This window comes from Bos javanicus, chromosome 17 (genome assembly GCF_032452875.1).
Source record: "Bos javanicus breed banteng chromosome 17, ARS-OSU_banteng_1.0, whole genome shotgun sequence".
In the NCBI taxonomy this organism is placed as follows: Eukaryota; Metazoa; Chordata; class Mammalia; order Artiodactyla; family Bovidae; genus Bos; species Bos javanicus.
Genome location: NC_083884.1, coordinates 56,225,259 through 56,238,226, shown reverse-complemented (window position 1 = coordinate 56,238,226; position 12,968 = coordinate 56,225,259). Strand labels below are relative to the sequence as shown.

At 43.5% G+C, this 12,968-nt stretch overlaps 1 protein-coding gene across 12 annotated transcripts in view; it reads right to left on the bottom strand.

Moving 5' to 3' along the window:
* CIT (citron rho-interacting serine/threonine kinase) overlaps positions 1-12,968 on the bottom strand; it is a 176,460-nt gene that overhangs the window by 82,116 nt on the left and 81,376 nt on the right. For 11 of the 12 annotated variants that reach the window (XM_061384825.1, XM_061384829.1, XM_061384833.1 and 8 more), the window contains one exon: positions 878-983. In XM_061384825.1, coding sequence (XP_061240809.1) covers positions 878-983 — 106 coding nt within the window. The other variant, XM_061384837.1, reaches the window with a different exon arrangement.

The following is a 12,968-nucleotide window of genomic DNA, read 5'->3' as shown; positions in this document are numbered from 1 at the left end:
ACATGTTAAAAAAGGCCCGTGGGGGGTTCGTTAGGAGTAATCTTGTCTCAAGCCACCTCCGAAACCACCTGGTGGTCCCGGCTGGCACTAACTCGCCAAAAGGTTAAGCTGGAAATACCATGGTTTCTTCGCGTGGGAGCACACCGGTCTTCGCAAGGACAGTCACCAATGCTAAGTCACTCCTCTCATGCAAGGCTGGGTTCACACTCGATCACTTCTCTAACCCAGTAAGCGAGGAGGCCACAATCACCATTTTTTTCACCTGTTTGTTTTTTGGGTTGGGTTTGCTTTTTTTTGCAGATGTCAGTTTAATTTTATCCCAAATCCATCTTGATCCCCCCCATCTCCTTGCAAAGATCTACAGGACAAATCCAGGACAGGGCAAGGAGATATGGACTCGTCTGTACTCTTGGGAGTCCCAGGCAAGAAGTGACTCTTACGAGCTTCCAGAGAACTGCCTCTGGGCAGGAACAGTGAGCGTTAAGAGACGATGAGCATAATCAACACAGTGGCTGCAGTTACATAGGCAGGAGTTTCTAAGGACTAGGAAGAGAGACTTCGCATCACTCAAAGCAGATGGGATGCATCTCGGCCACAGGTGAGGACCCGCGCCACCTGCCGGAAGACGCAGACATCTGGGTGGGTCATGCTGAGGAACGAGCCGCTTTATATCCAGGGCCTCCTCTGGTTAAGATTTAAAGGATTTACGGCAGCGTCAAGGCCCGAATTCATCTCCCTCTGAGCTGCCGGAGGCGCGACTTCGGCCCGGGAAGGATCAGGTGGCTCGGTGCCAGCGGCGGCCCCGGGCAGGCCCCTCGGCATATATTGATGGGAGGATGCTGCAGCAAGGAGGGAGGCCGGCTGTGGGGATAAATACCTTGTGACACTTGTCCTGGGAGTCCTGCAGCTCTTTGCTTTTGATAAGGAGTTTCTTTTCCATGGAGCTAGTCTTGGCAGGGGAGTCCAGACTTGATACAACAGGCCTGGATGGAAGAAAACCAATGTCAAGGTGAAGGGCGGGGATGGGCCAAAAATAATAAAAATTTTTAAAAATGAAACTACAGCCGAATTTGGGACTAGGAGATGCAAACTATTATGTACAGAATGGAAAAACAATAAGGTCTTACTGGAAAGCACAAAGAATAGGATATATTCAATATCCTGTAATAAACTATTATGGAAAAGAATATGTGTATATATATGTATGTTGGTATTACTGAGTTACTTTGCTGTACTGCAGAGATTAACACAAACTGTAAATCAACAACACTTCAATAAAATAAATGTTAAAAGAAAAGAAACTATAGTAGAGACCAAGGCCTGCCAGCATCCTTGGCCATCAAAAGAGCTGGCTCAAGCAGCTTCTAATGATATCATGACCACGAGGCAGAGAGGTAGATGGAACGAAGAACACTGGAAGCAGGAGGATCCAAGTGTAAATTTAGTTACCACTGACCTGAGGCAATAATTTGGCCTCCCTGAGCCTCCATTTCCTTTTCTAGGAGGTAGAATGATAATAAAAGGACCTACCACAACAGGAGAGAATGAACACTAAACACAGTGTTGTGCCTGCATGGCTTCCTTTACTCTTTCATTCAACGGGTATGTGCTGTGCACCTACTGTTCCAGAAACCTTTCCAGGCGCTGGAACAGCAGCAGTCAAGACAAACACAGTCCTTGGCCTCCTGGAGCTGACACTCACGGAGGGCATGCAGAGTACATCAGGCAGACACACGAACTAAAAAGGTTAAAAGATGATGCCAGAGAATGAAACTGGGTGACGTGCTATGACAGAGGAAATGGATCAGGGGCCTGTTTCTCTGAGCAGTGACATCTCAGCTGACACTTGAAGAATGAGAAGGTGCTGGCCTTCCAAAGCTCTGGAAGGAAACAAGCTCCAGGGAACAGGGATAAAGGATGCAGAGGTCCTGACACAAGGTTGAGTTAACACAGCAAGTGGCCACTGTTTTCAGTTAACTATATTGACCAAACTGTTGTCTATTCCATCCCTAAGCTAGCCAGTTTGATTCTGCTTCATTTTATACAAACAGGTAACACTTATTGGTGCTTCCCTGGTGGCTCTGCAGTAAAGAATCTGCCTGCAATGCAGGAGACCCAGGTTTGATCCCTAAATCAGGAAGATCCCCTGGAGGAAGTCATGGCAACCCACTCCAGTATTCTTGCCTGGAGAATCCCTTGGACAGAGGAGCCTGGTGGGCTACAGTCCATAGGGTCACAAGGAGTTGGACATCACTGAAGCGACTGAGCATACATGAACACTTACTACGTTGGGCTAAATAAAGTCCCTCCACCAAGGTGTCCATGTCCTAATCTCTGGAACCTGTGGATCTGTTACCCAATGTGGCAAAGGGGGCTTTGCAGATGTGATAATGTTAAGAATTTTGATGGCAAGGATATCCTGGATTATCAGAGTAGGCCCAATGTAACCACAAGGGTTTTTTCAGTATGGAAGCAGAGGGGGACTTCCCTGGTGGTCCAGTGGTTAAGACTCTGCCCTTCTACTGTGGAGGGCACAGGTTCAAACCCTGGTTGGGGAACTAAGATACTGCATACTGCACAGTGAGGCCCAAAAAATTTTTTTTAAAGATGGAAGCACAGGAAGGGAGGAGATGGGATGACATAAATAGGGTCAGAATCAGCAACAGACTGGAAGATGCTACATCATCGGCTGTGAAGACAGAGGAAGGGGCCACGAGCCAAGGAAACTGGATAGCCTCTAGAAGTTGGGAAAAGCAAGGAAACTGATTCTCTCCTAGAGGATATCCAAACAGTGTAGCCTCGTAAACCCTACTTCTAGTCCAGTAAAACCCATCTTGGACTTCTGACCCCCAAAAATATAAGGTAATATGTTTGCATTGTTGTGAGCCTCTAAATTTGTGGTCACTTGTTACAGCAGCCATAGGCAGCTCATACACTTACTGAGTGCTGACTTGACGTGCACAGTTCTGTCCTAAAGCGAGGCATGTTTTAACTCTTTAGTCTCCCTAGCAGCTGCATAAGACAATTTACTATCCTCATTTTATAGATGAGGAAACTGAGCTTAAGTAACCTGCCACATGAGCAGGGAACCTAAGTAATCTGCCAGCTAATAAACTGTTTCTGTTAGTCCCAGTAGAGAACTGGGGTAGAGACTGAGGATGTATCGAATGTATCTCTCAGGATTTTATCACAAAAATAATGTAGGGTGGCCTCCTGAGAACAGACTAGAAGGATGCTCTCCACAAGGACACACTTTCCCACACACATACACAAAATTCACATACCCTGCCTCATACCTAAAAGCAGGTAATTTTTGTGGGTGGAGATGACAGTTCTTATTTGGGGAGGTTTCCCTCAGTGGTCAGCACCCTGGGCACAAACACTGAGGCTGATGAAGTGCAGGGCCAGAGCAGTAGCCAACAAAGGTTCTTATGCTCTGAGGGATGTATGGCAGGGCCCACCACTGCTCTGTTGTCCCATCTATGTCACCTTGGTAACAGGTTGCCGGAGTTGGTTGTCAATGAGCACCGGTATCTTACCAGCAGGTCAAAGTTCTGCTTTCCGGTGCCCCACACCCTACTTCCCTAAGTAAAAGAGGTCAGTTCCCTGCAGCAACTCAGCAGCTCTCTCTCCCTGCAGCTTCTGGCTGGACGACAAGGGCTGGCATAATGGTGCTGGCTCACTAAACCCCAATGACAGCTCCCAATACACACTCTGGGCCAGCCAAGTGAGTTGACACCCAGAGTCAGGCAGCTCTGTTCAAAATCTGACTTTGTAACTCACTCACCATGTGAGGTCTCTGAACCTCAGTTTCCTCATCTGAATAATGGGAATAATCCTCAACCTAATTCCAAGAGTTCTCATGAGGCTTAAGTGAGACCTCCTCCACGGGAGGTCCTTATCACTGTGCCTGGCATCTCATGAGGGTTCAATAAATAACCATTCTACTATCATTGTGGTTTTATCATTACTACCCCTGCAACGACGTGAACTGCACATGCCTCACAGGCCTAAAACCCTTGCTTGAAACAGTAAAACTCAGCAGGCTGAATTTGCCCCATGCTACCATCCACATTAGAACAAATGTTGATTATTCACACAAATGGGCAATGGGAACTGAAATCCATAAATAATTTTCTTTTTTTAATCTCACTTTGGGCTAAAAATTTTAACCAAGTTCTGCTCCTCTAACTGGCCTATTTTCTACCTAAATTCAGTCAGTTCAGTTCAGTTCAGTTCAGTCCAGTCTCTCATTCGTGTCTGACTCTTTGAAACCCCATGAATCGCAGCACGCCAGGCCTCCCTGTCCATCACCAACTCCCGGAGTTCACTCAGACTCACGTCCACTGAGTTGGTGATGCCATCCAGCTATCTCATCCTCTGTCGTCCCCTTCTCCTCCTGCCCTCAATCCCTCCCAGCATCAGAGTCTTTTCCAGTAAGTCAACTCTTCGCATGAGGTGGCCAAAGTATTGGAGTTTCAGCTTTAGCATCATTCCTTCCAAAGAAATCCTGGGGCTGATCTCCTTCAGAATGGACTTCTTCTCCAACACCACAGTTCAAAAGCATCAATTCTTCGGTGCTCAGCCTTCACACAGTCCAACTCTCACATCCATACATGACCACTGGAAAAACTATAGCCTTGACTAGACGGACCTTTGTTGGCAAAGTAATGTCTCTACTTTTCAATATGCTGTCTAGGTTTGTCATAACTTTCCTTCCAAGGAGTAAGAGTCTTTTAATTACATGGCTGCAATCATGATTCAGTCAAAACACATACAAACACAAACTTACTTTTTTTTTTAAATCTGAGATGAAATGGGTTGCTTGAAGGTGTGGCCTTGAGTTGACTTTGCCATTTCTTCCTGATGTTATTCTGGTGGGTGGGCTGGAGAAGAAGACCCAGACCACCAAAGGAGGGAAGAATGACCCACAGACAGGGTCCTTCTTAGTCCTTCAGTCATCAGGAGTCACACACATGTCACTAAGTCACCCGCACTGACATCAGTCAGGGATGACGAGAGAGGACACAGCTCTCTAGACCCAAGCACTGAACCAGCACCCGTGGAGGCAAACAGTAGCGTGGGTGTACAATGATGGGAGGGGAGGTGGCTCTCTAGACTTGATGACAAGTGGAGGGCAGGCTCCAGAGGAGTATAAAGTGCACCCCTGTGGGTACAAAGCTCATTGCTATTCACCCAAAAATTAGTGTTTCTAGGTCACTTGTTAATGGGGCCCAGAATCAGAGAGATGCTCAGGCCCTCCCCCTGCCAGCAGCCATGGGAGATGACACACCAGCCTCTCCCGATCACCCAAGGTCCGACTCCCTCATTCTGCTATTTTGATGCTTGACAAATGTTCATTGTTTAGCCATTCTAAGTACAGCAATTAAGGACTCTTCAGAATAAAAGTGCTAAAAGCAATCTTTTTTTTTTTTTTAGAATAAAAATTACATTAAAAAAAAAAAAGCTATGGTAAGTCTGCTGTGACTCAACTCAGCTTGTAGCAACAATCCCATAAACAGTCATGGGGTTGGAGGATGAGGCTGGGGGGTGAGGACAGAAGGGGGAAAGGTCACTGCAGCTTTCTAGAATGCCCCTGGTCCTTAGCTCGGCTACACATTAGAATCACCTGAAGAGCTTTTTAAAAATTACTGATGTCAGGACATCCCTGGTGGTCCAATGGCTAAGACTCTGGGCTCCCAAAGCAAGTTCAATGCCTAGTTAAGGAACTAGATTCCACATGCCACAACTAAGATCCAGAGCAACCCAATAAATAAAAAAAATTATTGCTGTCAGGCAGTAAAAACACGTTGTGTGACACTACAGTGGTGGACACATGTTATTACATGTGTGCGTGCTCAGTCACGACTGATTCTTTATGACCCCATGGACTGTAGCCCACTAGCCTACTCTGTCCATTGGGTTTCCCAGGCAAGAATACTGGAGTGGGTTGCCATTTCCTCCTCTAGGGGATGTTCCCGACCCATAGAACGCACACCACCAAGAGTGAACCCTAAGGTACACAGGGACTCTGGGTGATAACGACATCTCATTGTAGGTTCATTCTGGTGGGGGATGTTGATAATGGGGAGGCTGTGCATATGTGGCAGTAGGGGGTGAATGGGAAACCTCTGTACCTCTTGTTAATACTGCTATGAACCTAAAACTGTTCCTAAAAAAAAAAAGATATCCAGGGCCCAACTAGAGTAATTAAATCAGAGACAGAGAGACTGGGAGTGGGGCCCAGGCAACTCCATTTTTATTAAGCTCCCGGGTGAGTCTAATGTACAGACAGGCGTGAGAACCATGGTGCTAATTAGAAAAAAGTATCTGTGATTTAAGGTCCAGGTATTCAAAGCTCACAGCTTGGTCACCCCCAGTATTTGGTTCCTGGTGACACTTTGGCCAGGCAATTTATTAATGGTGCATTTTGGTCATTGTTTGAGTAGAAACACAGTTTTGAAGTTAATCATGGTGAGCAATGAGTTTCAAAAAAATGTACAGATTTCAGACAATGATTAAAGACCACTCCTATCCACTCATTCTTAATAAGTCAATATACCATTTCCATGAATTTCTAAGAAGGAACTATCCTAGAGAGAGATATGGCCTAACATATTTGCATTCTATTTATTTTTCATGTAGACACTTAAGCCAATTAAATGACACGTGTTAATGGTAAGTAAGCTCTCAATATGTATTTCTTTCTTGCTGGTTTAAAATCATCCTGAAAAGTACCATTTCATAAAAGGTAGTAATATTTAAAGAGCTGATGCTACTCTTGCTTTAAGAGAAGGAAAGTACAAAAAGTCCTGTAATTGGCTGTAACTCTAAAGTTATGAGAGATGCAGACAGAATTGCTGTAAAGAAATTATATATTTCTGTTGACCATGAAATGGGACACGATCTACCTGCTAACTTAAGAATTGCCAGAATTCTCCTCTGTTCTCAAAATTCTCAAACTTCAACAGACATAGGCATGTCTTGTTTTCTTGTGTTTTTTTTGCTTGATTGAACTTCATAGATACTGAGATTTTTTACAAAGAGAAAGTCTGTGGCAACCCTATGTTAAGCAAGTTTATTAGCATTTTTCCAAGAGCATTTGCTCACTTTCTGTCTCTGTCACATTTTGGTAACTCTCACAGTTTTCAAACATTTTCACTATATTATTTTATTTGTTATAGTGATCTATGATCAGGATCTTTGATGTTACAATTGTAACTTGTTTGGGTCACCACAAATCATACCCATATAAGACAGTGAACTTAATAAATGTTGTGTGCATTCTGACTGCTCCCCCTACTGGCCTTTCCCAATCTCTCTCCCTCTCCTGCTACTGCTAAGTCACTTCAGTCGTGTCCAACTCTGTGTGACCCCTAGGGCCTCCCTATTCCCTGAGTCACAATACTAAAATTAGGCCAGTGAAAAACCCTACAAGGGCCTCTAAGTGGTCAAGTGAGAGGAAGCATCACAGCTCTCTCACTTGAAGATGCAGACATAAAGAACAGACTTTTGGACACAGTTGGGGAAGGAGAGGGTGGGATGATTGAGAGAATAGCATTGAAACATATACATTCAGTTCAGTTCAGTTCAGTCGCTCAGTCGTGTCCGACTCTTTGCGACCCCATGAATTGCAGCACGCCAGGCCTCCCTGTCCATCACCAACTCCCGGAGTTCACTTAAACTCACGTCCATCGAGTCGGTGATGCCATCCAGCTATTTCATCCTCTGTCGTCCCCTTCTCCTCCTGCCCCCAATCCCTCCCAGCATCAGAGTCTTTTCCAATGAGTCAACATATACATTACCATATGTAAAACTGATAGCCAGTGGGAATTTGCTATATGACACGGGGATCCCAAAGCTAGTGCTCTGTGACAACCTAGAGGGGTAGGATGGGGAAGGAGGTGGGAGGTAGGTTCAAGAGGGAGGGGACATATGTATACCTACAGCAGATTCATGTTGATGTACGGCAGAAACCATCACAATATTGTAAAGCAATTATTCTTCCAATTAAAAAAAATTTTTTAAAGGCTAGAAATGATTAAGCTCCATAAGAAAGGCATGTTAAAAGCCGAGACTGGCTGAAAGCTAAGCTTCTTGAACACAGTTAGCCAAGTTGTGAATGCAAAGGAAAAGTTCTTGAAGGAAATTAAAAGTGCTCCTTCAGTGAACACATGAATAATAAGAAAGCAAAACAGCCTTCTGGCTGATGTGAAGAAAGTTTTAACAGTCCAGATAGATTAAACCAGCCACAGCACTTCCCTAATTAAGTCCAAGCCTAATCCAGAGCAAGGCCCTAACTCTCTTCAATTCTGTGAAGCTAAGAGGTGAGGAAGCTGCAGATGAAAAGTCTAAAGCTAAGAGAGGTGGTTCATGAGGTTTAAGGAAAAAAGTCATGTCTCCATAACAAAGTTACAAGGTGAAGCCACAAGGGCTGATGTAGAAGTTGCAGCAAGTTATCCAGAAGATCGAGCTAAAATAATTAACTTAAAATAATAACCAACAACAGGTTTTCAACGTAGACAAGCAGCCTTACACTGGAAGAAAATACCATCTAGGACTTTCATAGCTAGAAAAGAGAAGTCAATGCCTGGCTCCAAAGGATGGGTTGGCTCTCTTGTTAGGGTTTAAAGTAGCTGGTGACTTGAAGTTGAAGCCAATGCTCATTTCTCATTCCAAAAATCCCAGAGCCTTTAAGAATTATGCTGAATCTACTCTTTGCTGATACTATGTATAAAATAGATAATTAGAACATACTGTATAGCACAGGGAACTCTACTCAAAGCTCGGTGGTGACCTAAATTGGAAGGAAATCCAAAAAAGAGGGGATATATGTGTACCTAGAGCTGATTTACTTTGCTGTACAGCAAAAAGTAACACAACATTGTAAAGCAGCGATTCTCCAATAAAAATTTTAAAAATTAAAAAACAAATCTACCCTGCCTGTGCTCTCTAGAACAACAAAGTTGGAATGACAGCGCATCTGTTTACACATGGTTTTAGATAGTGATTCCAGATCTATTCCATAGATACCGATGCCTCTGATGGGCCTGGGCAAAGTGAATTGAAAATCTTCTGGAAAGGATTCACCATTCTATTAATACATGCCATTAAGAACATTTGTGATTCATGGGAAGAAATCAAAATATCAACATGAGCAATCAGTTTCACGAGCCGATTCCAATCCTCATGAATGACATTGAGAGGTTCAAGACTCCAGTGGAGGAAATAACTGCAGATGTGATGGAAATAGCAAGAGAACTAGAATTAGAAGTAGAGACTGTAGAGGTGTCTGAATTGCTGGAATCTCACAATAAAACTTTAACAGATTAGGAGTAGCTTCTTATGGATGAGCAAAGAAAGTGATTTCTTGAGGTGGAATCTACTCCTGCTGAAGATGCTGTGAAGACTGTTGAAATGACAACATAGGATTTAGAATATTACATCAAGTTAGTTGAAAAAGCAGCAGCAGAGTTTCAGAGGATTAACTCCAAGATTGGAAGAACTTCTACCAGGGGTAAAATGCTATTAAATAGCACTGCATGCTACATAGAAACCATTTGTGAAAGGAAGAGTCAATCAATGTAGCAAACTTCACTGTCATCTTATTTTAAAAAACTGCCACAGCCACCCCAGCCTTCAGCAAACATGACCCTGATCAGTCAAGCCATCAGAATGGAGGCAAGACCCTGCACCAGCAAGAAGGTTATGACCCACTGAAGGTTTACACAATGGTTAGCTTTTTTTAGTAATAAAGTATTTTTTAATTAAGGGATGTAGACTGTTTAGACATAATGCTATTGCACACTTAAAAGACTATGGTATACCATAACTTTTTATATGCACTGGGAAACCAAAAAATTTGTGTGACCTGTTTTATTGCAATATTCACCTTACTGCAGGTAATACTGCCATATCTCCAAGGTATGCCTGTATTTTCTGACCACCTTACACAAGTGTAAAATAGATTAAAAAGATACATATACACACACATATCCCTTATATATATATAAGGGAGAATATAAAAGCCCTGTGATCCCAAGGGAAGTATGTTCAGACCAGTGGTTCTCAACTGGGCGATTTTGCCTCCAACAGGACACATGCTAATGTCTGGAGACTTTTTTGATTTTCTTGACTAGGGATGGGAGTGTTATTAACATCAAGTGGGTAGAGGCCAGAGAAGCTGCTCAACCATTCTACAACACACATGACAACCCCCCGCAAAAAGAATTATCTGGCCCAACATGTCAATAGTGCCAAGCTGCAAAACTCTTCTGTGAAGGCTATCCAGTTAAGAAGTCACAATTCTTGTCCTCAAAGAAGTAGGAGTGTAGGAGAGAGAATTAATGCCACCACCTTTGTCATCAATAATAAGGCCCATTTACTGAGCCCTACATCAGGCACTGTGTTTGGTTCTTTATGGGTAACCGAACTGAATCCTCCCAACAATCCTCTAAGGAGGGTATTATTAGTGTCCTGTGGCACTGAGGCCAAGGAACAGCTAACCCTGTGGCCTCTGTGTTCTCCTACTAACCATATTCTGATGATAGGAGTGCAGGTGAATGTCAGAAGAGCTGGGTGTTGGTTCAAAATTGGGTTCTACAAGTCATGGGAATCTCAATTCTGCTACTTGTTGGCTGGATGGCCTTGGACAAACCAAAGAAAACTGCCACAGAGACCCAGAGGAGTGAAGTCAAAGAAGACACGGAAATGGACCATGCAAGGGAAGGTAACTTCTACCCATGACTAGTTTCATGCAATGCTGGGAGGGTGACTCCAAGCCCAGGACAGCTTAGGTACCCAAGAACATCCATATGCCAGTTCAGTCCACAGCCACCTCCCAGAAATGGTTCACTTCACGTACAAGAGCAACTCTTCCTCCATCATTTGGTGGCTCGGGGGTGGGGGGTGGGGGAGTGGGGGTGGGGTAATTAAACAGGAAACAATACAGACTTTAGAGGCCCAGGTTGGTTCATGCTCTAGGCTTGATGCTAATAAAAGAACATGCATCCTGCCCACACGTTGCTTGCCTACTCCTCCTGGCCACATCTCTGATACACAGCCAGTTATCCCCATGGAGAGAAAAGGCACTTCTGAGCAGAGGGTGCATGCAGCCATCCACCCACACACAGCAGTGCTGTCTCTTCAAGCACAAAGCCAAGTTTGGGTTTTCCTTTTTTTCCCAGATTCTATTTTCTAGAAAAATTTACTCTGAAATCAACATCTCTTCCCAATAGACACATCTGCTTTATAATTATAGAGACCTAAAGAGTATTAATAGAGGTAATGGTGTATGACACAGAGGAAAGGTTGGGCTTGGTCATTATTGCTGCAGCAGAGAGAATATTTTCTTAAGACGTGTTTGATGTGACCTAAAAATTGCTTTTACATGTAACCTCAACATTTAAGGAAAATGGCAAAATGCAGTTTTCTTGATGTCTATAAATACCTCCCATAACACAAAAAAATATATTTTTCTTAATAAACTATCAAAAGAAAACTTCCTATCAAAAAATACAATCTATACTTCCAACCTAAAAAGAAGTGTATGTGTTGAGTTCTCTCTAATCACTACAGTAATAATTAAGATCATGTTTAAACACCAAGCCATCCATTTATTTCCTTGGGAAGATGACCTCAAGTTTACAAGACATGCCTCCAAATCACAGATCACAAATCACAGATATCCTCGAGATAACCAAGAATGGATAGTGGAGGCTAAAATGAGGGAATCAAAATTAGCTCAACCACGGGCTCTACCTTCATTGTGGCCAAAGGCACTAAAAATACATGTGAACGCAAGATGCAATATGGTGCAAAAAATAAAACACTCATCAGCATTCTGTTCCAAAAATGTATTGGCTTTTAAGATTGAGCATTCTGAAATTTATAAACTAACTTTATAAGCTCCTTTTAAAATACACACTGGTGACCATCATGAACACTTAGTAATACAACAGTCCCTGCCTCAACCCAATCCATGGTTTCAGTTACCCATGGTCGACTGTGGCCCAAAAATATTAAGTGGAAAATTATAGAAATAAACAATTTATAAACTTTCAACTGAGCACTGAGATGAGCAGTGTGATGGAATCTCGTACCGCCCTGCTCTGTCCTGGCCAGGATGTGATTCATCCCTTTATCCAGTCAATCCACGCTATATACCTACTAGCTGACTCGGCTATGGGATCAACTGCCGAAACATCACAGTGCTTGTGTGCAAGTAAACCTTATTATACTTAGTAATGGCCCCAAAGCCCAAGAGTAGTGATGTGGCAATTCTGATATTCTCTTACTGTGCCTAATTTATAAAGTAAACTATCACAGGTATGTATGTATATACAGGGGGAAAAGTATATAGATAGGGTTCAGGACTATATGCTGTTTCAAGCACCCACTGGGGGTCTTGGAATGTATTCTCAGCAGGAAAGGGGGAATTACTACCCCCAAAATACCACTCTCCTAAAAAGCTGCTTCTGAATCTAGCTAGCTTTGGGGCTTGCCAAACTCCCTTGCCAACCCACACACACACCCCATACACACACACACACACACACAGAGCAGTGGTCTCCAGTTGAATTACAGCATATGCTTTGGAATCATTTATTTAAATTTGTGTCATTAATAAAAGCATAGTTACATGATTTCTAATACGGTCCCCATTTCTAAGCCAGTGCCTAGCTCTGCAGGTTAATTTCACTGGCATGCTACCACCTCTTGCCTGGATGGCTGGAGTAATCTAACTCTTCTCCCTGAAGCCAACTCTGCTCATCTTCCTATCCACCAAATAATGATCAGAGGGCCCCTCTGCACAATGAGAACCAGACCCTCCACATACCGACTCAAAGTTCTGCAAAGGCTTCCTGCTCATCACAAATACAGCAAGATCCAAAACCAAAGACCCTGCCTATCTCTTCTCAGACCACATCTCCCATGCATGCTGAAGCTCTGGCTACTCCAGCAAGCCT